At 37.7% G+C, this 27,591-nt stretch overlaps 1 protein-coding gene across 1 annotated transcript in view; it reads left to right on the forward strand.

Moving 5' to 3' along the window:
• The window catches only part of RALYL (RALY RNA binding protein like), a 477,858-nt gene extending 452,909 nt beyond the window's left edge, over positions 1 to 24,949 (forward strand). Inside the window, exon 7 of the mRNA XM_053661126.1 lies at positions 24,705 to 24,949. Within this exon, the coding sequence (XP_053517101.1) occupies positions 24,705 to 24,949 (245 nt within the window). The remainder of the gene's footprint in view (positions 1 to 24,704) is intronic.
• The last annotated feature ends 2,642 nt before the right edge of the window (positions 24,950 to 27,591 follow it).

The following is a 27,591-nucleotide window of genomic DNA, read 5'->3' on the forward strand; positions in this document are numbered from 1 at the left end:
AAAAATAAATTGGAAGAAACAAAGATTGTGCAGGAAGAATTTTTTTAAATAAAACCCATTGATTAATACCCTCTGAGGGAAAGAGAAGAGATTGCATTCATGAAACAAGTATGTGAAACATAAACTGAGTGTTCAGATGGCAGGTAAAAGAGCTTTTCAGAAATTGACATATGATGGAATAAATAAATAACTCAACACAGCACTGGAAGATAAATTGGAGAAATTCTCCAAGAAAATATAGAAGAAAACAGAAGTGGAAAATAGAAGGCAAGTGAGTCGGGATTGTGTGACAGAACTGAATCCTCAGCCTCCTAAATATAATGTCAACAGTGCACAGACTGATCAAGAAGTAGCAATATAGCCCTGGCCAGTGTAGCTCACTTGGTTGAAGTGCCATCCCATAACCAGAAGTTTGCAGGGTCAATTGCTGGTTAGGGCACACACCTAGGTTTGATCCCCAGCCCAGGTGTGTATGATCCCAGGTCTGGTGCATACAGAAGGAGGCAAATCGGTGTTTCTCTCTCACATCCATGTTTCTTTCTCTGCCTTCCTCTCTCCCCTTTTCTGCTGCTAAAAAAGCAATAAAAAATGTCCTCAGTTAAGAAATAAAAAAATTACCAGTAAAAACAAGTTATATAGAATTATAACAGGGTTGCCCAAGGTGGTTGGAAGGTGGCGACAGAGTAGGAGGGAGCAGATTCCACTTCCCCCTACATACAGGAGAAAAACCTGGCTGATCTATGGAGGGACAAAGCAAACAGCCAATGGTACCACAGCATATATGAAAATAAGATACCAGAAATTATACTGGACTCTGAAAAACCAGAAGGTAAGGAGACTACTTCAGGACAATAAGGTCCCAGGGACCACCACAGGGACCTGGCTGTAGCCCCAGGCCTGGCGCTGGGTGCCAGGCACCTGGCACTGAGTCTACAATGGACTTTTGGGAGATAAGGGCCTGCCTCAGGGTCCTAGGGAGAGAGCCAGATCATCTTCTCCCTCCTTCCCCCACCAAGCAGGGTTTGAGCAGCACCAGGAGAGACTTTGTTGCCTGAAGTTGCAGAGAGGCAAATAATGACAAAGAGGCAAACACACAAGGGCCATGATCACCTGCAGAGTCTGTGGTCGTGGGCTTGGGAGAGTTGAGAGCTCCACAGTGACAAGCACTGACCCTGATAGTCACCGATCTGGCTGGCGAATTGGGATATACTGAATGGCTGGTATGAGGAATTTCTTAAAAAGTAAAACTGTTGGGGGATTCTCCTGACACAGCCTCTGGGCTTACTCCCCACCCAGTCAGTAGCAATCCTGTGGTTGCGCAGAAGTCCCTGCATTTCCCCATAGCACTGGGAAGGGTTCAGGGTTCACACACAAACCCATGAGACCCAGGCAGCCTGGTTGGCGCATGTGCCCACCCGCACCCCAGCCCATGGTAATGACCCCTGGGGAAAGAGCTCTCTAAAGAAGACCTGGATCACCCACCTGGGGCACTGCGGAGAGGTGCCAGCCTAGCTCTTGGGAGAGTGCTCCCAAGACTGGCTGAGTACACAAGAAAGGCCATACCAATTGCCCCTCAGCCTGCTACAGCAAGCAAGAGCAGAAAACCTGGTTTGGCCAGTTTGAAACCAACAATAGGTGATTTTTTTTAACTAATCTTTTATTTTTTATTTTTATTATTGTTTTATCTTTTAATACTTTTTTCCTTTCTTTCCTTCTTTCTCCTTTTATTCCTACTTTCTTTCTTTCCAATTTTATTTCTTCTTCCTCCCTTCTCCTGCCTTTTTTTTAAATACCCACAAGTGAGATAAAAAACTTGGAACTCTGAAAGGACCAGAGTTGGACCCAAAGAGGGGGCATCCCAACAGTTGAGACAGTGAGACAAATTTCACTGTGCTACTGCAGAGAAACTATAAGCTACTGCATTTTGTATTATTATTTTTTGTTCATTATTCTTACATCTTTTATTTTAATTGTATTTTTGTATTCCTCTTCTTTCTGTATAGTTTTCTTTGCATGGCTGGTTATAATGTATCATTTGACAGGGTTCCCCTGTTCTCTCTTCCACAGTGTATTGCTAATTTACTATCCTTCACATCATTTGTGTTCCTTTAGCACACTACTCAAAGGTCTATACCCCCTATTTATGTTATCCAGATCACATAGATATTGTCATATGATTGTTGCTCTAATATTATTGTGAATAATAGCTGTTCCATACAATTGTAAAAATGTCACAACACCCTTCCCGAATCTTAGCCCACTTCACAGTCTCCTGAATTCTATTACTATAGTGGTTAACTCTATTCTCTCACACACTACACCTATTTACTATCCATTACTCTCACCTTACCTCAGAATCTGACCTCCCACAACCTCACTGCTTTCTAGATCCAACTCTCAAGCCTTCCCTCCCCAAAAAGAGTCTTATCATCTGTCCATACTTTCTAAAATGTGGCTAGTTGGGTTGAAGATCATGGTTAACACTATACATAGCCAAAGGATCTCCTATCTTTTCTCTCCTGGCAACTACTGTAAATATCATAGACTACTCTCCTGCTGTCATAAACTATTTTACCTTCCCCTCCAAATAATCACAAAAAAAGAATAAATGAAAGCAATGAACACTAGAATACCCACTGAATGAGGAAACCCAACAACAAAGAAACCACCAACAGATAACAACAGAAGAAGGTGAAGGAGGGAGTGGAAACCATACAAACCTCAATCCAGGACCTATCTGGAAATACAATTAATAGTGAAAAAATACTCAATACAAAAAACTGAACAAAAGCAAAAGAGAACCCTCAAAATCTTGTACACACAGAAGAACTACCTTCAACACAATGTGCCCTCACCAGCACAACAAATTACAAGAGGTGGTGGACAGCGTGACCACCAGATATCCAACTGGTGGGAAGGATCCACAAAAGAAAAACCAAAAACATACAAAACCCAACGACAAAAACAGAGATAACTTAAAGGACACCCCATGACCATTAAGCTTGGGACATCAAAGAGACCACACAATTAAATCTCGCAGTTATTCTACCACAGAAGTTCACACCATAAATCGAGGGAGCCAGAAGAATTTAATTTAAGAAGCTGAATCTAACAAGAAGAGTCTCACAAACAATGGGAAGACAAAGAACCAATACCCAAATGAAAAAAAAAGAAGGAAGCCTCAGAAAGAATGCTAGATGGAATAGAGGCGAGTCAACTATCAGATATTGAATTCAAAGCACTGGTTATCAGGAAGTTCAAAGAGCTCACAATGAGCTACCAGAAGATACAGGGGAAGTACAATGAACTCACTGAAAACTACATCAACATGAAAAAGGTAATAGAAATGATCAAAAAGTGCCAAGAGGAAATGAACAATACAATATATGAACTGAAGAATATATTAGAAGGAATCAAAAGCAGGATTGATGAAGCAGAAGATTGGATCAGTGAGTTGGAGGGAAAAGTAGAAAAAAACACCCAGAAGGAGCAAGAAAAGAAAAAGAGATTCAGAAAGAATAGAGAGGGATTAAGAGAAATGGAGGACAATATGAAACATAGTAATATTTGAATAATAGGGATACCAGAAGCAGAAGAAGAAGAGCAACGGATAGAAAGCCTATTTGAAAAAGTAATAAAAAACTTCCCTACTTGATGAGAGCAAAATTTACACAACTCTGGGAAACGCAGACAGTCCAAATCAACAGGTACCCAAAGAGGCTCACTTCAAGAAACATCATAATTAAAATGGCAAAATTCTAAGACAAAGAGACCATCTGAAAGGCAGCAGGAAGAACAGGAAGGAACATACAAGGGAGCCCAAATAAGGTTAGCTGCTGACTTCTCAATGGAAAAACTCCAAGCAAGAAGAGAATGGCAAGAAATATTCCAAGTAAGGAGAACCAGAGGCCTGCAACCAAGATTACTTTACCCAGCAAGGCTCTCAGTCAAGATAGAAGGCTACCCCTGGCTGGTGTAGCTCAGTGGACTGGGCACGGGCCTGCAAAACAAACAACCACAGTTCAATTCCCAGTCAGGGAAAATACCTGGGTTGCAGGACAGTTCCCAGCAGGGGATGCATGAGAGGCAACCACACATTGATATTTCTCTCCCCCTCTCTCCTTCTCTTCCCCCTTCTCTAAAAATGAATAAATAAAATCTTTAAAAAACAGTTAGAAGGCCAAATAAAGATCCTCCAAGACAAAAGAAGTATAAAAGAATACTCCTCCACAAAACCAGCTATGCAAGAGATGCTAAAGGGACTGCTTTAAGAAAAGTAAGGAAAAGAGAGAAAGAAAGGAACACAGGTGCAAAAATGGCAATAAATAAGTACCTTAAATAATAACCTTAAAAGTAAATGGATTAAATGCTCCAATCAAAAAACATAGAATAATTGAATGGATAAGAAAGCATGACCCACACATTTGCTGCCTACAAGAGACCCACCTCAGGACAAAAGACCTACACAGATTAAAAGTGAAGGACTGGAAACAAATTTTCCAAGCAAACAGACAGGAAAAAAAGCTGGGGTAGAATTATTCATATCAAACAAAATAAACTTCAAAAAAGGGGCCATAACAAAGACCCAGAAGGTCATTTCATAATACTCAAGGGAAGAATGCACCATGAAGACTTAAACATTGTAAATATATATGCACCCAACATAGAAGCACCGAAATACATAAAGAAAATCTAGGAGAACTGCAAGAAAGTTATTGACAGCAACACAATTATCGTAGGGGATTTTAACACCACACTGTCAAAAATAGACAGATCTTCCAAACAAAACATCAACAAAGATATTGTGACATTAAACAGTGTTCTAGATGAAATGAACTTAACTGATATATAGCTAAAGCCTTTCATCCCAAAGACTAAATACACATTCTTTTCAAATGCACATGGAACATATTCAAAGAGAGACTACATGATAGAACACAAAACAAGCCTCAAGAAATTCAAGGAAATTGAAATCATACTAAGCATTTTCTCTGACTACAAGGGACTGAAACTACATACCAACCCCAAGGGAAAAAACCCAAAGCACTCAAAATCATGAAGATTGAATAGCATGCAGGTCAAGACTGGAATTAGAAAGGAAATTTAAACTTTCTGGAAACAAGTGAAAGTGAACTCAAAACAACCCAAAACTTATGGAACACAGTGAAGGCAGTCCTGAAAGGGAAGTTCATAGTGATACGGGCCTACCTAAAAAAGGTAGAAACATTTCAAACAAAGAACCTAACCCTATGCCTACAAGAACTAGAGGAACAACAATAAAGACAGCCCAGAGCAAATAGAAGGAAGGAAATAACCAAGATCAGAGCAGAATTCAATGACATAGAGACTAAAGACACAATTCTAAGGATCAATAAATCCAGGAGCTGGTTCTTTGAAAAGGTAAACAAAATTGGCAAGCCTTTAAGCAGGCTCATCAAGAAAAGAAGAGAGAGGACCCAAATAAACACAATTGGAAATGAAAGAGGAGATATTACAACTGACACCACAGAAATACAAAGCGTTGTAAGAAATTACTATGAAGAACTGTATGCCAAGAAATTTGAAAACCTAGGTGAAATGGACAAATTTCTAGAGAAATATAATCTTCCAAAATTCAATGAAGAAGAAGCAGAAAGCCTGAACAGACCAATAACAACAGCTGAAATCGAAGCAGTAATAAAAACAAAACTCCCCCCCCCAAAAAAAATCCCTGGACCAGATGGTTTCACAGAAGAATTCTAAAGAGAACTTAAGGAAGAGTTAACCCCAATCCTTCAAACACTATTCTAAAAAATCCAAAATCCAAAATAATTCCAATATCAGATAAAGACACAACAATGAAAGAAAATTTCAGGCCAACATTGCCGATAAACATAGACGCTAAAATCTTCAACAAAATATTGTCACACTGAATCCAACAATACAATACAAAGATAATACACCATGACCAAGTGGAATTCATCCCAGGGATTCAAGGATGGTTCAATATTTGCACATCAGTAAATGTAATACCTCACATAAACAAAAACAAAGAAAAACTTCACATGATCATATCAATAAATATGGAAAAAGCATTTGATAAGGTACAACACCCATTTTTGATGAAAATATTCAGCAAAGTGGGAATAGAGGGAGCATTCCTCAACATAATAAAGGCCATATATCAGACACCTACAGCCAACATCATACTCAATGGGCAAAAACTAAAATCTTTTTCACTAAGATCAGGAACAAGTCAAGGTGGTCCACTTTCACCACTTCTATTAAACATAGTATTGGAAGTTTTAGCCACAGCAATCAAACAAGAAAAGGAAATAAAAGGCATCCTAATGGGAAAGGAGAAAACAAAACTGTCACTGTTTGCAGATGATGTGATAGTGTACATGGAAAATTCTACAGATTCTACTCCAAAACTGCTCAACTTAATAAATGAATTTGGAAAAACAGCAGGATACAACTCAATATCCAGAAATCAAAGGTATTTTGTATACCAACAGTGAAACAGCAGAAGCAGAACAAAAAATAATCCCAGTCAATATAGCAAAAAGAAAAATAAAATACCTAGGAATAGACCTAACCAAGGAGGTAAGAGACCTGTATACAGAAAATTAGACAACACTGAAGAAAGAAATCAAGAAAGACACAAACAAATGGAAACATATACCATATTCATGGATTAGAAGAATTAACATCATCAAAATGTCCATACACCTCACAGCAATTTACAGATTCAATGCAATATCTATTAAAGTACCCATGGCATATTTCCCAGACATACAATGAACACTACAAAAATTTATATGGAACCTTAAACAACCCCAAATCTCAGCTGCAATTTTGAGAAAGAAGAAAAAAGTAGGAAGGATCACAATACCTGATACCTTCTGATACCTGATCACAATAACTATCTTACAAGGCCACTGTAATCAAAGCAGCCTGGTATTCTCATTCAAACAGGCACGTAGACCAAAGGAACATAACAGAGATCCCAGAAATAAACCCAAGTCAATTAATATTCAACAGTCTGTATAGTCAATTAATATTCAACAAAGGGGGCAGCAACATAAAATGGAGTAAAAATAACCTCTTCAACAAATGATGTTGGGAGAACTGGACATGCAAAAAAAGAAAAAAAAAACTTGAGCACCAACTGACACCATACACCAAAATAAATTCAAGGTGGATAAAAGACTTAAATATAAGCCATGACACTATTAAAATCCTAGAGGAGAACATAGGCAGGAAAATCTCAGATATTTCATGCAGCAACATTTTTACTGATATGTCCCCTAGAGCAAGGGACCTAAAGGAAACAATAAACAAAAGGGATCTCATCAAAACAAAAAGCTTCTGCATGGCTAAAGAAAACAGTATTAAAATAAAAAGAGAACCAACTGTATGGAGAAACATATTTGCCAATGATACCTCAGACAAAGGTTTAATCTCCAGAATATATAAAGAATTTGTATGACTCCATGCTAAGAAGACAAGCAACCCAATTAAAAAGTGGGCAAAGGACTTTAACAGACAGTTCTCCAAGGAGGACACACACAGGATCCAGAGACACATGAAAAGATAATCAATATCGTTGGCTATCAGAGAGATGCAAATTAAAATCACAATGAGACACCACTTCACACCAGTCAGAATAGCCATCATAAACAAAGCAACAAATAACAAGTGTTGGAGAGGTTGTGGAGAAAAGGGGACCCTAGTTCACTGTTGGTGGGATTGCAGACTGATACAACCATTGTGGAAAACAGTATGGAATTTTCTCAGAAAACTAGAAATGAATATACCTTTGACCCAGCAATTCCACTGTTAGGAGTATATCCTAAGAACCCTGAAACACCAATCCAAAAGAACCTATGCACCCCAATGTTCATAGCAGCACAATGTACAATAGCCAAGCATTGGAAGCAACCTAGGTGCCCAGCAGTAAATGAATGGATTCAAGAACTATGGTACATTTACACAATGGAATTCTATGCAGCAGAAAGAAAGAAGGAGCTCCTACCATTTGCAACAGCATGGATGGAACTGAAAAGCATTATGCTGAGTGAAATAATCCAGTTGGTGACAGATACTATATGATCTCACCTTTAACAGGAACCTAAACAACAATACAGACAAGCCAGCAAGATATAACCAAAGACACTGAAATAGAGAACAGGCTGGCAGGAACCAGAGGAGAGAGGGGAGGGAATTTCAGGGGAAAGGGGAATAAGGGTTTGAAGGAATGAGTATAAAGGACACATGGACAAAAACTAAGGGGTGTGGAAATGGGATGGAGGTGGGGAGCACTTGGGAGGGTGAGCTGGGATGGGAGTAAAATACAGAAAACTGTACTTGAACAATAATTAAAATAAATAAATTTTTAAAAGAATTATTAGAGCATATATTTAAAAGAATCGGCTGAGTGGAAAGTATTTAAGTAGCATAATATGTTGTGCAGGTAGGAACAGGAGTGTTATTTTTATTTTTATTTTTTTTATTTTTCTTTTTAATTTTATTTGGTTACTTTTCAAGTACATTTTTTTTCTCTTCCCCCCCCCGCCCGGTCTCCCCCCTCCCTCCCATTCCCCCCCCCCCCAGTCCTCATCCCTGTGTCATTCATACTTGTTCCTCAAAATCCCTCCCCCCTTTTTCCCCTTAAGTTCCCTTCCCTCTCCCCTCTGGTCGCTGCCCACTTGTTCTCTATTTCAGCGTCTTTGTTTTTATTCTGTTTGCTTGTTTGTTTTATTCTTTAGCTTCCTGTCAAAGGTGAGATCATATGGTATTTGTCCTTCAATGCCTGGCCTATTTCACTCAGCATAATGCTTTCCAGTTCCATCCATGTTGTTGCAAAAGGTAGTAGCTCCTTCTTTCTCTCTGCTGCATAAAATTCCATGGTGTATATGTACCACAATTTTTGGATCCATTCATTTACTGATGGGCACCTAGGTTGCTTCCAACTCTTGGCTATTGTAAATTGTGCTGCTATGAACATTGTGGTGCATAGGTTCTTTGAAATTGATGTTTTAGGATTCTTGGGGTATAATCCTAGCAGTGGAATTGCTGGGTCAAAAGGCAGGTCAATTTTTATTTTTCTGAGAAAATTCCATACTGTTTTCCATAATGGTTGTACCAGTCTACAATCCCACCAACAGTGAACTAAGGTCCCCTTTTCCCCACACCCTCTCCAACATTTGTTGTTTGTTGCTTTGTCTATTATAGCCATCCTGACTGGTGTAAAGTGGTATCTCATTGTGGTTTTAATTTGCATCTCTCTGATAGCTAACGATATTGAGCATCTCTTCATGTGTCTCTGGATGTGTTATTTTTAATAACAACTCTCACAGAAACATTGGACTTCAAAAATCAAATGTTTCAAAGAACCTAAATTTGCATGTGTGATAGGGAAGAAATTTATTTGTCTTTAGTAACTGGATCAAAACTTTGTCAACTGCTATGGAAATCTTCCTATAGCTATTCCTCAGAAAACTGTAAAAAAAAATGGAACTGGACTTGTTAAAAAGTGGCAAGGAAGACTTGATTCAAAACTATTGCATAGAAGTCAAGACTATTGTGATAAGGATAGAACTCGAACTCCACTACACTAATACAAAAGGCAGGGGAAATTGTAAACACTGAAGAAAGCTAATGGAAAAGTATTGGAGAATATCAGTGAGGAGGTTAGTCAGTAGGCCCAGGGCATTTTTGTTTGCTAAGTGACTCATGGAAGATAGCCTTCTACTGTCCCACTGATACTGGAGGTAGTGTCCCTTCTCGATAGTTTCATTTCAAAGGGATGGTTTCTGAGTCTTGAGAAAACATGTCTCAATTATAAAAGATCTACATTTCAAAGGAGCAGAGAAAGAATTTACAATGGCAAGTTCTCTAAAGTAAATGCTCGAAGAAAAAGGCTGTCAGGACCTACAGTCAGGAAGAAAACTGCCAGAAGTTTAGTAAGGCTGAGGGCAACATTAAGGCCCTTGGGAGTAACTCAATCACAGTCTTTCAAAATTGGATTCTTTTTCCTCATTTTCTAATCTAAGTATAGTTTCTAATCTAAATATAGTCTTGTCTGTGCCCTGCCTCTGTCACGTCAGAATGACTTAAACCCTGCAAATCAAACTGCCAACCTCAACACTTCAATTTTTTCTATAGCCAATGTTGCAACATCTTACCTTTGATTTCTCTTTACTCTACTGCTGTCTGTTTTTCTCAAAGCTACTGCTAATACTCAACCCTCATCAACTTTTGCTGGGTCTGTTACACCTTTTTTCAAAAACTTTATTGAGGTGTGTTTTACAAAGTGTACATTTTACCTCTTTCAAGAGTACAATTCAGTGACTTAGTAATTTTACCAAGTGGTATAATCATCACCATAAGTCAGCACATTTTCACCCCTAAATCTTCACCAGGTGTCTCCACTGCTCATTGCTCCTTTGTTTCCTAATTTGCCTTCCTCTTGGAAGACACTTCTGAGGTCTCAGGAACCACACAGAATAGGCTCACATCCTACCACACATCTGGTCCCAAATTTTCTAGCTGCACAACATTTGGAAAGGGCCTTATAAAAGTTATTAAAAATAATATATATAATCCTTATGTATATTGGGAAAATTAATATATAATCCTTTAAATTAAAGAAAATCTCAGTAATTTTTTGAATGATTGACACTGAATTTGTGGTGACCTTAACAATCCAAGGCATTTTGTGTGCACAAGTTGGAAAACATTTTCTCCAAAAATGAGCTTAGGTAATTGACATGTTACTCTATGTAACTTTCCTGATGCTCATTTATGTTCTTGCTAGCAAACCAGCCATAACAAGTGGCATCTTTCTAAAAGGCATTATTGAGTGAAATTCATATTATATACAGGTGCTGTAGAATTTTTTTAATGTAGTTGATACTGGTATGCAAAACCAATGGTTCTGGGATACAGCTTGGCTTCGATGAATAAATGTGACTGTTTTTGTATCAACATTCCTTCTAACCATCTGCTAAGTGCAATTTAGCTAACAATTAAGCCAGTATGTCAAAAAACTTAATTGCCATTTAACCAGTCTCAGATTATATTAATGATAATAGCTATGCAACAAACTGAGTTTTATAAACATGTTTTGAACATAAATTCCAATAATTCTAACTTGTTTTCTAAATCATATGTAGCTTTTAAAATAGAAACGAGACATGCAGGAAAAAAAGTCCACCATGAAGACTGATATTTAAGATCACATTACCACACTTCGTGGTTTTTATAGAGCCCGAGGCATTTTCTATTACACGGAGTGTTTACCTATAACCTTGTTTTCTTTTCTTTTAATTGATTGGTTGACTTTTAGAGAGTGTGGAAGGGAGGAAGAGAGAGAAAAATATCACTTTGTTGTTCCACTTATTTACACAATCATGACCAGGGATCAAACCCACAACACTGGTGTACCAGGATGATGCTCTAACCAACTGAGCTACCTGGCCAGAGCACTAATCATGTTCACATCTTCCATTTTGACAGTTATTGCTCACCTCTAACAAGTGCCCCTAACTAAACTAATTCCTTCTTGAATTTAAAACAGTCTTATTACAGAAGTGAGCTAAAACATTTTCAATGTCTCAAATAGACCAACCTTAAGGGGAAATTTCCACTTTCACACTTATTAGCTGTGTGACCTTACTGGACACCTTACTGGATGGATATATGCTTCTGTTTCTCTATCTGTGGAGTAATAAACAAGCCAACCATACAAGATGTTTCAAGGCCTGAAAATAGTAAATTTTTCAGTCAGCATTTTGTATGCACTTGCTAACTTGCAACCATAACAAACCTTTTTTTTCTATTGAAATCCATAATTTACAATCTTCTGCTAGAATATTCTCAGACCCCACATTTAACTTTGATTTAGTGGTATGCAGCTGTGCTATAGAATGTTGTAAGGAGGTTCTTTTTAAATTCTCTTTGGATTCAATAATCATTGCATGTAAGAGTCTGATTTAGCCACCAGGAATGCAAAGATAAATAAACATGTTTCTGGACCCCAAAAGCTTTACTAGTAAAGACATAACTGTGTTCAAATACATAAAATACATTCACACTCATACAATAAAAAGTAAAAGTGAAAGTAGGAAGAATGTTATAATAATAAAATATTATGATAAATATTAAGATAAATTGTTGTGAAGTTAAGAATAAACTAAAAACTATTATTCATTTATAGTGAAAGTAAAGTTAGATAATTATTGATAAAAATATAAAAGTTACTTTTTCTTTTTAGTTAAACAAGATAATTACTGGATTAAACCCACCGATGAAACTGAACCAGCAGTTTTATAAACTTGCAGTTTAATAAACATGTGTGATTTTGTTCATGGAACCTATTTGCTCAGTGATATATCATTTCCATTGAGTCCATGACACAAGTCTACAAATCCACATGTTACTAAAGCAAATCATGAGTCACAGGATTTTTGTTGCAATGAACTACATTAAAACACAACAACTTTTGAAATAAGCCATCAGAAAATTTACATAGAGGTTACATATTAATACAATAAAAGAAAGTAACTGGAAACACTCTACCTGCCTAAACAGAAATTAAGGGGCTATCTAAGCCCAAGTTGTCTTTGGAATATACGATTCTTTTTTTAAATTTTATTTTAATTGTTGTTCAAGCACAGTTTTCTCCCTTTAACCCCCATCCCAGCCCATTCACCCAGCCCTCTCCACTTTCCTCCCATTTTTACCCCCCTTCGTTTTTGTCCATGTGTCCTTTCTCCTTGTTTCCACAAACCCTTCCCCTTTTCTGCTGAAATTCCCTCCCTTCTCCCCTCTGATCACTGTCAGCCTGTTCTCTATTTTAGTGTCTTTGGTTATATTTTGCTGGCTTGTTTGTTTGGTTGATTAGGTTTCTGTTAAAGGTGAGATCATATGGGATTTGTCTTTTACCACCTGGCTCATTTCACTCAGCATAATGCTTTCCAGTTCCATCTATGCTGTTGCAAAGGGTAGGAACTCCTTCTTTCTTTCTGCTGCATAGAATTCCATTGTGTAAATGTACCATAGTTTTTTTAATCTATTCATTTACTGCTGTGCACCTAGGTTGCTTCCAATGCTTGGCTATTGTACATTGTGCTGCTATGAACATTAGGGTGCATAGGTTCTTTGGATTGGTGTTTCAGGGTTCTTAGGATATAATCCTAGCAGTGGAATATCTGGGTCAAAAGGCAGATTCATTTTTAGTTTTCTGAGAAAATTCCATACTGTTTTCCATAATGGTTGTATCAGTCTGCAATCCCACCAACAGCGAACTAGGGTCCCCTTTTCTCCACAACCTCTCCAACACTTGTTATTTATTGCTTTGTTTATGATGGCTATTCTGACTGGTGTGAAGTGGTATCTCATTGTGATTAATTTCCATCTCTCTGATAGCTAGCAATACAAGTCCTTTGCCCATTTTTAAATTGAATTACTTGTCTTCTTAGAGTACAGTTCTGTGAGTTCTTTATATATTTTGGAGATTAAACCTTTGTCTGAGGTATCATTGGCAAATATGTTTCTCCATACAGTTGGTTCTCTTTTTATTTTAATACTGTTTTCTTTAGCCATGCAGAAGCTTTTTGTTTTGATGAGATCCCTTTTGTTTATTGTTTCCTTTAGGTCCCTTGCTCTAGGGGACATATCAATAAAAATGTTGCTGCGTGAAATATCTGAGATTTTCCTGCCTATGTTCTCCTCTAGGACTTTAATAGTGTCATGGCTTATATTTAAGTCTTTTATCCACCTTGAATTTATTTTGGTGTATGGTGTCAGTTGGTTCTCAAGTTTTATTTTTTTTGCATGTCCAGTTCTCCCAACATCATTTGTTGAAGAGGCTATTTTTACTCCATCTTAAGTTGCTGTCCTCTTTGTCAAATATTAATTGAGCATAAAGACTTGGGTGTATTTCTGGGATCTCTGTTATGTTCCTTTGGTCTATGTGCCTGTTTGAATGAGAGTACCAGGCTGCTTTGATTACAGTGGCCTTGTAATACAGTTTGGTACCAGGTATTGTGATCCCTCCTACTTTATTCTTCTTTCTCAAAATTGCAGCTGCTATTTGGGGTCATTTATGATTCCATATAATTTTTCGAAATGTATTTTGTATATCTGGGAAATATGCCATTGGTACTTTAATAGGTATTGCATTGAATCTGTAAATTGCTGTGAGATGTATGGACATTTTGATTATCTTAATTCCTCTGATCCATGAACATGGTATATGTTTCCATTTGTTTGTGTCTTCCTTGATTTGTTTATTCAGTGAGGTGTAGTTTTCTGAGTATAGGTCTTTTACTTCCTTAGGTTTATTCCTAGGTGCTTTATTTTTCTTGTTGCTATATCAAATAGGATTTTTTTTTTGATTTCTGCTTCTGCTGTCTAATGGTTGGTATACGAAAATGCCTTTGATCTCTGGATATTGACTTTATATCTTGCTGGTTTTTCAAATTAATTTATTAGATCAAGCAGTTTTGGGGTGGAGTTTGTAGGATTTTCCATGTATACTATCATGTAATCTACAAACAATAAGAGTTTTGTTTCCTCCTTTCCCATTTGGATGCCTTTTATTTCCTTTTCTTGTCTGATTGCTGTGGCTAAAGCTTCCAATACTATGTTGAATAGAAGTGGTGAAAGTGGACCACCTTGTCTTGTTCCTGATCTTAGTGAAAAAGATTTTAGTTTTTGCCCATTGAGTATGATGTTGGCTGTAGGTGTCTGATATATGGCCTTTATTATGTTGAGGAATGCTCCCTCTATTCCCACTTTGCTGAATATTTTCATCAAAAATGGGTGTTGTACCTTATCAAATGCTTTTTCCATATTTATTGATATGATCATGTGAAGTTTTTCTTTGTTTTTGTTTATGTGAGGTATTACATTTACTGATGTGCAAATATTGAACCATCCTTGAATCCCTGGGATGAATTCCACTTGGTCATGGTGTATGATCTTTTTAGTGTATTGCTGGATTTGGTTTGACAATATTTTGTTGAGAATTTTAGTGTCTATATTTATCAGTGATATTGGCCTGAAGTTATTGGGTCTTTATCCGGTTTTGGAATTAGGATGATGCTGGCTTCATAAAAAAAGTTTGGGGACTTCCGCCAAGATGGAGGCATAGGTGGATGTGCCGTGCCTTCTCACACAACCAAGTTTAGAGACATCTAAATATTAGCAACAGAAAACACAGCCAGAACACGGAAAATTGAACTTTTCGGAAGTCCGTTAATAACAAATTCTTCAGCCTGACCGGTAAGGGGCGAAACCAGTGGCTGGTGAGGGGTTGCACGGGAGGACTCGGTCAGACGGACTCAGGCGCGGAATCCAGACGCGCAGAATCCAGGCGCAGGGTTGGAGCTAGTGAGAGACCGAGCGAGCCACCAGGCAAGCTACTGCGAAGGAGACAGCAGGGAAGCGGTGCTGCATGTTGACTGTGGTCGCCCATTTGTGCGCGAGCAGACAGGCAAGGGAGTGGGTAGTTGGACCGGGGCCCCTGTGGTCCCCGCAGCAAGAGGCTGTGGAGGGCGCTGCCATTTCCCCGCTCTGACCACGCCGCCACATACAGCATCACAACCCAGCGACCTTGGAGTCCAAGGCACCGCTGCTCACACTTAAAGGGCCAGAAAAGACCAAAAATGTCGTAAGTTCTCAAAGCCCCAGAGCCCATAGATCTAAGCGATGAAGAAATAGCAAAACTCTCAGACACACAGTTTAAAACACTGGTCATCAGGATCCTCACAGAACTGGTTGATTATACCGAAAAATTAGACAAATATATGAAGGCGAAACTAATTGAAATGAATGGAATTGCACAGGACACCAATAGCAATGAAAAGGAAACTGGGACTCAAATCAATGGAGTGGACCAGAAGAAAGCAAATAATGGCCAAACAGAAAAGAGTCAGGAAGCAAGAATTCAAAGAAATGAGGAGAGTCTTAGGAACCTCCAGGATATCTTTAAATGCTCCAACATCCGAATTATAGGGGTACCAGAAGGGGAAAGGCACAGCCACCAGTGGAAAACTTACTTGAACAAATAATAAAGGACAATTTCCCCAATCTGGCAAAGGAAATAGACTTCCAGGAAATCCAGGAAGCTCAGAGAGTCCCAAAGAAGTTGGACCCAAGAAGGAACACACCAAGGCACATCATAATTACATTAGCCAAAATTAAAATGAAGGAGAGAATCCTAGAAGCAGCAAGAGCTAAGGGGACAGTCACCTACAAAGGAGTCCCCATCAGACTGTCAGATTTCTCAAAAGAGACCTTACAGGCAAGAAGGGGCTGGAAAGAGGTATTCCAAGTCATGAAATCCAAAGACCAACAACCAAGATTGCTCTATCCAGCAAAACTTTCATTTAGAATGGAAGGACAGATAAGGTGCTTCTCAGATAAGATCAAATTCAAGGAGTTCATCATCACCAAGCCCTTATTATATGAAATGTTAAAGGGACTTATCTAAGAAAAAGAAGTTAAAGAAACATGAACAGTGAAAGGACAACAAACTCACAGTTATTAACAACCACACCTAAAACAAAAGCAAACTAAAAGGACAGCTAGATCAGGAGTGGAAACATAGAAATGAAGATCTCAAGGAGGGTTAGCAACAGGGGAGTGGGAGGAGGAGATGGGGGGGAGGTACAGAAAATAAGTAGCATAGACAGTAGATAGAAAATAGATGGGGGGGGGCAAGAATAGCATGGGAAATATAGAATCTAAAGGACTTGAGACACATGGTCATAAACTAAAGGGGGGGTAATGGTGGGGATGGGGGGGTAGGGTGGAGGGGAATGAAGATGAAGGGGGGAATAGAACAACTGTAACAGCATAATCAATAAAAAAATAAAAAAAAGTTTGGAAGTCTTCCATCATTTTGGATTTTTTGGAATAGTCTTTGAAGGATAGGGGATAGTTCTTATTGAAATGCTTTGTAGAATTCTCCTGTGAAACTATCTGGTCCAGGGCTTTTGTGCTTCGGGAGATTTTTGATTACTGCTTCAATTTTATCTGCTGTTATTGGTCTGTTCAGGCTTTCTGCTTCTTCATTGAATTTTGGAAGATTATATTTCTCTAGAAATTTGTCCATTTCACCTGGGTTTTCAAATTTCTCGGTATACAGTTATTCATAGTAATTTCTTAAAATGCTTTGTACTTCTTTAGTGTCAGTTGTAATCTCTCCTCTTTCATTTCTGACTGTTTTTTTTGGCTCCTCTCTCTTCTTTTCTTGATGAACCTGCTTACAGGCTTGTCTATTTTGTTTATCTTTTCAAAAAAACATCTCCTGGATTTATTGATCCTTAGAATAGCAATTTTAGTCTCTATGTCATTTAATTCTTCTCTGATCTTGGTTATTTCCTTCCTTCTACTTGCTCTGGGCTACCTTTATTGTTGTTCCTCGAGTTCTTGTAGGCATAGGGTTAGGTTGTTTGTTTGAAATGTTTCTACCTTTTTTAGGTAGGCCTGTACCACTATGAGCTTTTCTCTCAGGACTGCCTTCACTGTGTTCCATAAGTTTTGGGTTGTTTTGATTTCATTTTTATTTGTTTCCAGAAAGTTTTAATTTCTTTTCTAATTTTATTCTTTTTGTTTCTGTTTTTGTTTTGTTTTTTTATTCAATCTTTATTGTATTTTTTCATTACCATTTAGTCCCCTTATATCTCCCTTCCCACATCAATCACTACACTGTTGTTGATATCCATGATTCCTTTTTTCTTTTTGCTCAATCCCTCCTCCCCTTAACATATCCCCACAACTAGCTGTCTTCTATCCTCCATCTATGAGTCTGTCTCTGTTTTGCTTGTTAGTTCAGTTTGTTCATTAGATTCCATATATTAGTGAAATCATATGGTATTTGTCTTTCTCTGACTGGCTTATTTCACTTGGCATAATGTTCTCCAGGCCCATCCATTCATTGCAAAGAGTAAAATATTCTTCTTTTTTATGACCAAGCAGAATTCCATTATTGTTTTACTCACTCATCTATTGATGGACACATGGGCTGATTCCATATTTTGGTGATTGTAAATTATGCTGCAATAAACATAGGGGTGCTTTTGTTTTTTCAAATTAGTGTTTTGGATTTTTTCAGATACATTCCCAGAAGTGGGATTGCTAGATCAACAGACAGATCCATTTTTACTTTTTTGAGGTATCTCCACACTTTTTTCACAGTAGCTGCACCAGTCTGCATTTCCACCAACAGTGCAAAAGGGTTCCCCTTTCTCCATATTCTCACCACCACTTATTTGTAGATAGATTGGTAATAGCCATTCTGACTGGTGTGAGATGGCATCTCAATGTGGTTTTAATTTGTATTTCTCTGATGATTAGTGACTTGAGCATATTTTCATATGTATATTGGCCATCTGGATGTCCTCTTTAGAAAAGTATGTATTCAGGTTCCTTGCACATTTTTTGTTTATTTTTTAAAATTATTTTTCAAGTACAGTTTTCTGTCTTTTACTCCCATCCCAGCCCATCCTCTGTGCTCCTCCCTCCCTCCCATTTTCACCCCTTTTAGCTGTTGCCCATGTGTACTTTATACTAGTTCCTCTAAATCCCTTCCCCTAAAGAACAAAACAGACAAGCAAGCAAAATAAAAACAAAGACACTGAAATAGAGAACAGGGGACAACGACCAGAGGGAAGAGGGGAGGGAATCCAATTTAATTCTTGACCCATTCATTGTTTAATAGCATGCTATTCAATCTCCATGGTCTTGGGTGTTTGGGGTTTTTCCCCTTGTGGTTGGTTTCTAGTTTCAGTTCCTTGTGGCCAGAGACAATGCTTAGTATGATTTCAATTTCCTTGAATTTTTTCAGGCTTATTTTGTGTTCTATCATGTAGTCTCTCTTTGAAAATATTCCATGTGCATTTGAAAAGAATGTGTATTTAGTCTTTGGGATGAAAGGCTTTAGCTATATATCAGTTAAGTTCATTTTCTCTAGGGCACTGTTCAATGCCACAATACCTTTGTTGATATTTTGTTTGGAAGATCTGTCCATTTTTGACAGTGGGGTGTTAAAATTCTCCACTATAATTGTGTTGCTATCAATATCTTTCTTGAAGTCCTCCTAGATATTCTTTATGTATTTGGGTGCTCCTATGTTGGGTGCATATATATTTACAATGTTTATGTCTTCATGGTGCATTCTTCCCTTGAGTATTATGAAGTGACCTCTGGGTCTTTGTTATGGCCCTTTTTTTTGAAGTGTATTTTGGCTGATATGAGCATTGCTACCCTGGCTATTTTTCCTGTCTGTTTGCTTGGAAAATTTGTTTCCAGCCTTTCACTTTTAATCTGTGTAGGTCTTTTGTCCTGAGGTGGGTCTCTTGTAGGCAGCAAATGTGTGGGTCATGCTTTCTTATCCATTCAGTTATTTTATGTCTTTTGATTGGAGCATTTAATCCATTTACTTTTAAGGTTATTATTTAAGGTACTTATTTATTGCCATTTTCATACCTGTGTCTGTCTCTTTTCCTTCCTTTCCTTAAAGCAGTCCTTTTAGCATCTCTTGCATTGCTGGTTTGGTGGAGGTGTATTCTTTTAGACTTATTTTGTCTTGGAAGCTCTTTATTTGGCCTTCTATCTTGATTGAGAGCCGTGCTGAGTAAAGTAGCCTTGGTTGCAGGCCTCTGGTTCTCATTACTTGGAATATTTCTTGCCATTCTCTTCTGTCTTGGAGTGTTTCCATTGAGAAGTCAGCTTCTAGCTTTATCGGGGTTCCCTTGTATGTTACTTTCTGTTTCTCCCTTACTGCCTTTAATATTCTCTCTTTGTCTTGGAATTTTGCCACTTTAATGATGATGTGTCTTGAAGTGGCCCTCTTTGGATTCCTCTTGATTTGGACTCTCTCCATTTCCTGGACTTGTGTGACTTTTTCTCTCAACTAATAGGAAAGTTTTCCATCATTACTTTTTCAAACAGGTTTCCTGTCCCATGCTCTTCTTCTTTTCCTTCTGGTATCCCTATAATTACATTTCATATTTCCTGCATTTCCCTCAATTCCTCTTCATTCTTTCCTCTTCTTTCTCTTTCTGTTTTTTTTTCTATCTTGTCCTACAGCTCACTGATCTGATATCCTGCTTCATCAATTCTGCTTTTGATTTTTTTCTCCTGTGTTCTTCATTTCATATATTGTAATCTTCATTTCCTCTTGGCCCTTATTGATAGTTTCTATTTCCTTTTTCATGTTAGTTTCACTGTAGTGTCTGGTAATTCACTGTGGGCTTATTGAGCTTCCTAATAATCATTGCTTTGAACTCAATATCTGATAGTTGAGTCGCCTCTATTTCATTTAGCATTCTTTCTGAGGCATCCTCAGCTCCTTTCATTTGGGGATTGTTCCTATTTCATCTCGTTGTTTGTGAGACTTTTCTTGTCAGCCTCAGATTCTTAAATTGATCTCTTCTGGCTCCCTGGATTCATGGGGTGATTTTATGTGGTAGGCTACCAGTGAGATTCAGTGGTCCTGTCTCCTTGATCTCCCAAGCTCACTGATTTTGGGCTGTCATTTATGTTGCCTCTGTGTTTATCTTTGGGCTTTGATTTGTGTTGGTTTTTTCTTTGGTAGGTCCTTTTCACCAGCTGGTTAACTGAGGGTAACTCTGTCCACCACCCCTTGTAATTTGTTGTGCTGGTGAGGGCGGGTTGTGTTGAAGCTGGTACTTCTGTGTGTACAAGGCTTTGAGGATTCTCTTTTGCTCTTGTTCAGTTGTTTGTACTGGGTAATTTCTCCACTATTTAGTTGTATTTCCAGCTAGGTCCTGCATTGAGTTCAACGTGGCTTCTACTCCCTCATTCACCTTCTTCTGTTGTTATGTGTTGGTAGTTTCTTTGTTGGTGGGTTTCCTCTTTCAGCAAATATCCTGGTATTCACAGCTTCCACCTACCCATCTGATTTTTCAATGCCCCCTACAATTTTTGGTCTCCTATCTTCATATATGCTAGGATACTGTTGGCTGTTTGCTCTGTTCCTCTGTAGATCATTTAGGTTTTTCTCCCGTGTTTAGTGGGAAGTGGAGTCTGGAACATACGATTCTTGATGATAAATAGTGATTAATTATTTTGACCTGAACAATTTATCTGGACACGTAATCAATGTAGATTTAACTAAAAAAACTATTTAGAATCGTTTATGATAATGTGTTCATGTGGCCTTTATAGATTAAAAACATTCACCTTGTTCTTCATTTGAGAATATCACAACTTTTTGAAGGATTTCTTATGCTCATCTTTTAGAGAAGAAAAGTACACTTAACAGGGCTAGTAATTGACAAACATATTTATCTCAAGTGCTATATTCCCTTTAATATCTCATATTATCCCTCCTCTGTATAAAGTATTCAGTGAAGGCTATTGAGCACATAAAAATATGTCTAAAAATTGACTCGTGGTTTTCATTTCACAAAAGACCAACACCTGTATCTTCCCCTTTGAAGGCAATAGCTCAAGTTTCAAGGAAACTTCAACACTAATGAGAATACAAAAGACAATAATAGAACTAATTATAAAAGCCTTTTATCTGGGCATCAGTTGATCAAAGGAGGAGAAAGTGCATTCAGCTAGCAAGATCAGCAAAGTTAGCTTGAACCCCAGAGATAACTGAAAAAATTCAAACTCAAAGCTAAATGAGGACTATGTATCTTTAATGTCTAGTCCCAATCAGTTCTCTGAAAATCTGCTATGCTGCTTTGGCTAGAGATTTTTCTAGAGGAAAAAAAACAGAATATTGCTTTCAACTTCCAAAAAATTATGATTGTCAGAAAAATATATCTGAAACTACTAGAGAAGAAATGGGTATGTAGACCAAGTGAATTTCCAATATATAATATCAATTTTAAACAAGAGTCCATTTATGTTATTAACAAAAAAACACAATAAACTAAAATTGAGAAAGTTGGGCTTTAAGAAGTGTGGCAAGGTTTGGAACAGTTTTCAGTTTACAGTTGATCCTTAAACAATACAGGGGGTACAGGTACTAACTACCCCCCATGCAGTCAAAAATTCACATGTGACTTTTGACTCACCAAAAACTTAACTATAGCTCTGTCTGAGTGGTTCAGTTAATTGGAGCATTGTCTGGTTCACCAAAAATTTGTGGGTTCCATCCCCGGTCAAGGCACATACCTATGTTGTGGGTTTGGTCCCCAGTCAGGAGGCAACCAATTGCTATTTCTCTCTGACATCAATGTTTCTCTCTCTCTCTCTCAAATCAATAAATATGTCCTTGCATGAGGATTGAAAAAACTGTAGCTGTAATAATAACCTACTGTTGACTGAAGTCTTACCTATAACACAAATGGTTAACATATATTTTGCATGTTATATGTATTATATACAGTATTCTTACAATAGAATAAGCTACAGAAAATGCTATTAAGAAAATTACAAGAAAGGTAAAGTACATTTACAGTATTGTATGTGTTTATATTAAATATCCAACTATAAGTGAACCCACACATTTCAAACACATATTGTTCAAGGGTCAACTGTATGGAATAATTGCCTGATCCCAAATCTCCACATCTCTCTCTTTCTTGAAATATCAACCTCAGTACTTAAGAGCCAGGGTATTTGAACAAGCAGCATGATCACCTAGAGTGGCTAGAAATGAGGGGTCAGGTAATAAGGACAAAAAACACTTTTAGGAAAAAGAGAATGGAGGGCCAAACCAGAGTATCCAAACTATTGGGCAGTCCAAGGGACAAACAATGGCAGAGGCAATAGGGTAGAGCAAAAGGTGTGATTAATGGCAGAGGATTCCAAAGTTTTCAGTGCTCAAACCAGTCTGCCCATCACAGCTTTTTCTCAGAGGGTGCTGGTCATGGGTGTGCAGGTCAGCCAGCAGAAGTTAAAGTTTAAAATTGTAGAGGGCAGTGTGATATGTGGAAGGGAGAGGAGATGAATGAAGCATAGCAATTTTGTCTGGGAGACTTTGTTTGTTTGTTTCTTATTAAAATATATTTGACATATAACATGGTATAAATTTAAGGTTTTTTGCTCAAATCCTCAACTTCTTTTTTTAAGAATTTATTTATTTATTTATTTTTAGAGAGGAAGGGAAGGAGAGAGGGAGAGAAACATCAATGCATGGTTGCCTCTCATATGTCCCCTGCTGGGAACTGGCCTGCAACCCAGGCATGTGCCCTGACCGGGAATCCAAGTGGCAACCCTTTGATTTGCAGGCCTGCACTCAATCCACTGAGCTACATCAGCCAGGGCTTCAAATCCTCAACTTCTAATCACCCTCTCCTACTATCATCTGCTCTCTCTCTCTTTTTTTTTAGGGGTTGGAATAATTAAGCTCTACTCTCTTAGCAAGTTTGATGACTGTAATACCATATTGTCTTTATTCAGTCTATTGTGCATTAGGTCTCTAGGGCTTATATACTACTTGTTGCAAATTTGTAAGCTTAAACAACATCTGTCCTATCTTCTCCCCGACCCCCAGACCTCCAGCAATGACCGTTTTAATCTCTGCTTTTACAAGTTTGGCTTTTTAGATTCCACATATAAGTGGAATAGTACTTGTCTTTCTCTTTCTGACTTACTTCACTTAGTATAATGTGCTCAAGATCAATAGCAATTAAACTTAGGATATTTGGGGTCTATATCTTTTGCCTAATTTGCCTTTCTTTTAATACAGGTACCTGGGTCATCTTCTCTAGCTTAAAACACTTTTTAAATTTAACTTCCTACTTCCCTATTTAATTTCGATGGTAATTTTCTAGATTCAGAAAAATATCTTGGTTAAGTTTTATAATAACCACTTTAGATGACTTTCTCTGCTTCATATATTTGAGCACTTATTGTTTGCAAATCACTATACTAAGCACTCGGATTTACTACAGTTATGTAGTAGTGATCCTAATTGTAAGGATGAGAAAACTTAGCCTCATGAAAGCTTCCCATTTCACTGCATAGCATTACAAAGATGGAAAAGGAGGAGGCTCGGTGTTGAACATAGTTCCCCTAATATCAGAATTTTACTCTCAACCACTGCTGTGACCAACATCCACCAACAGAATGTAGACTAAAATTTCAAAGGATTGTCCACATAGACATGTTATTTGAAAAATAACATACTTGCCTTTGTGATTTTTTTCTTCAGTGAGATTTTGGCCTTTTCACATAGATTTGAACTTGTCATTGAGCTTTCTCATCCTCTTTTTTCAAATGAACAAGTTCTGTGCTTTACCTAATTTTTTCTCTCCCTTCTCTTTCTTCCGTGTATTTTCTCCTCGAAGAGAATATTCTTATTAGAAAGCACTATATACACAGTGAGACAAAAGTAAGTTTACAGTTGTTCATATGTAAAATAATACAATAATTAATAAGTAATCATACAAGAATAAGCTAAACTTTTCCCCCCATCCTGTATAGCTAAAAAGATCAATGTATCTTTGTACATTTTTACTTCTTTATCTACTAGTATAATCTGGATTCTCTGTTTTTTCTAATTCAATTACAAATGATTAAGCATACATGTGAAATAGATATATAATAATATACATGACTGAATAAATTTGACTGAAATATAATATGACCTTATCTTCCTCACACCCTTTACAGTACACAGAGTTTACTCTCTTATAGATTATTTTGGGTTTTTTTTTCATGATTTATCCAAATGGATCATGAGCAACTCAAGGTAGTAGTCATTTGCTTTTTCCCCCCACCAGAAGCTCAGAAGAAGCAATTAGAAGAAAGTATAGAGCTGATCCAAGATGAATGTGTGTCAGAGAATGCAGATCACTCTACAGAGGAGCCTGCTGAAGGAGCGCCAGACATGGATGGAGGAGAGATGACTGATGGGATAGAGGAGGACTTCGATGAAGATGGGGGTCATGAGCTGGTAGGAACAAAATATTTGGTGTCCACACCTTTTGTGAATAGCACAAGCATGTCAGCAGCTTATTCATTTTAGAAGAAAGATTAAGTATTTGAGGCTAATTTTTTTATGAATTTATTCAAGGCAACATCAGTACAGTTCTTTGCACATAATAAGTGCTCAATACATCTTTGCTAACTTAAAATAGAAGGGAGTAAATGAAAAAATGGGACTATTGTATATGAGATTAGGTATACTTTAACTTCCAAGTGGAAGATTTATTTCCCAAATGCTCCATCGTGAAAGGAAACTTGTGTTTGTACAATTACATGTGAACTTACATGGATGTAAAATCCAGGTAATACAACCATTTACAGGGAGTTACCTGGTGCTTTGACTCATCTAAGAGCATCATTTGCTGTGAATGACTGTCTGTGGTTGTTGCATGGCCAGCAGTCCTTCCTGTACTCTGCTCATTAACATGGCCCTGTGGTATTTGGCCAGGTCACATTCTCTGTGCCTGCACTGCTGAATAACCAGTACTTATGAGCTGGGGGATTAGCTAAGGCTTTATTCTTTACATGTTTTATTCTCCCGATGGCATCATCATTATATTGCTCACTTCCAGATGTTCTTTTCTCTGTAACACACTGGGGACTTGGTAAATATATGGTGATGAGGATGCTCATTGTCATATTTTATCAACCATGAAATTAGACATTCTCTCCTAAGGGACTGACTAATAACAATGATGAGAGGGCAGGTATATGTATATGTGTGTATCTGCCAACTCTCAAATATCAATGAAAGCATCATTGAATTTGACTTATCCCAGATAATATCAGATCCTAGTTTGTTTTGATAGCTATTATCACTTACTAATTTTGTCAGATAGTTGTTGCTTTGTCATGATAACCACCCTAAGTTAGTAGTTTGACTTACATAGTTCTACAAAAGGGACCTCCTCAAAAAAGGAATTATCTTCTGGAGTGCAGGTCCTTTGTGGTATAGGCTTACCCTGCTAGGTGAGTGTCCTAACAACCCATCTGTATTGGTGTACCAACTGGCATTGTTGTGGGGCTGCATTTGGCTTCTGTTAAATTTTTTAAGACAACACATTTTCCCATTTTATAATGGGTGATTTATGAGTACACCCACCCACATCACACTGAGTGTTCAGCAGTTTTTGACCAAAACCATGACCCCCATGCCCCATCCTCCCTATTCACCAGATCTCATTCCAAAAAACTACCTTTTGTTTCCCCAGATGAAAAACATCCTCAAAAGGAAACATTTTTCCAATGTGGAAGAGGTGAAACAAAAAACAACAGAAACACTAAAAGGCATCAAAATCGATGAGTTTAAAAACTCTTTTGAGCAGTGAGAAAAAATATCTCAGTGTACTACATCAAATGGGGAGTACTTTGAAGGTGACTGAAGTTTAAACATGTAAAAATAAATACACATTTTTTTATAAATAAACTCCAGGGATTTGGGGGCCTCCACTTGCATTCCAACATTGATTTTTACATTCCAACTTTGTTGAAATTGCACAGTACCTTCATTTAAACTTTTCCAATATGAGCTTTTAAGAACCACCCTTATTTCTACAAGTCTCCATCAGGCTGAAAGATTTAAGTTCCTTTCTTAGAATTGCTTTGACTATAGGAATCTGTTGAAAGGGAACTACAATGAATGAAGAACGAAGTTTCTCAACTTCTCCTTAACCAGGACTTTAATTCCACAACACAGGTTTTTTTCAACCTGTTTTAATCAGACTTATGTTGTCGCCATTCCATTGTGACTGCTCTCACTGAAGTATCTGTAGGCTTCCATATTGCCATTTCCAATAGTTAACCCTCTGTTCTTACTTTAATTTATTTGTCAGCAGAATTTGGCTGAGAATTGGTTACAAGTTGCTCATTCTCACTTTCCTCTGCTGGAAACTTTCCCTCTAGACTGGAGCAGCCCAGGGCTTTGTCCTGAGCCACCTCTTCCTTTGGCATAATTTCCCAAGGTGACCTCATCAAATACCAGGGCATTAAATATTATCTATAGGCCAGAGATTCCTAAATCTAGATTCCTATTTCTGGTCTCTTCCTGGGATTCTAGACTCAAGCATTTAAATGCCCATTTCCTCATAGATCTCCAATAAATATCTGAAATGTAACATGCCAGAAATAGTCTTGATTTTGTCCCAGCCAACTTATTCCTTTCCCATCTTCCTCATTCTTATAAAAATATCGTCATCCATGCAGTGATTAACACCAAAAAAGACTAGGATTACCTCTGTTTCTCTCTACCTTCCCCATTAATTCTACCTCCAAATCACAGCCCAAAGCTAGCCACTTTTTCATGTCAGTTATGCAGTCCATTCTCTCCACAGGAAGGATAAAAATCTTTATAAAATATACATCTGACGATACTACTCCCTTGCTTGAAAACCTACAGTGCTTTTATCACACTTAAAATCAAAACCCACTAGTGCATGAATGTAAGTGATGATGACACTGGGAGAAAGACAGTGACAGAAAGAAAACATGGTGAAGATGATAGTATATGTCTGACTAAGGATTGCTGTGGGAATGAATGTCTAGGAAGCACAACTTGGCACAGAGTTGACATGCCAGTAAAAATTTTGCTAAGTGTTTTTTTGGAGGGCATTTGTATCTTTTATATGTTTTGTTTTATTGTGTCCTATAATGTCATTCATTTAACTTTGTTAGCCCTGATGTTTC

This window comes from Artibeus jamaicensis, unplaced genomic scaffold, assembly GCF_021234435.1.
Source record: "Artibeus jamaicensis isolate MK-2021 breed Jamaican fruit bat unplaced genomic scaffold, CSHL_Jam_final scaffold_916, whole genome shotgun sequence".
In the NCBI taxonomy this organism is placed as follows: domain Eukaryota; kingdom Metazoa; phylum Chordata; class Mammalia; order Chiroptera; family Phyllostomidae; genus Artibeus; species Artibeus jamaicensis.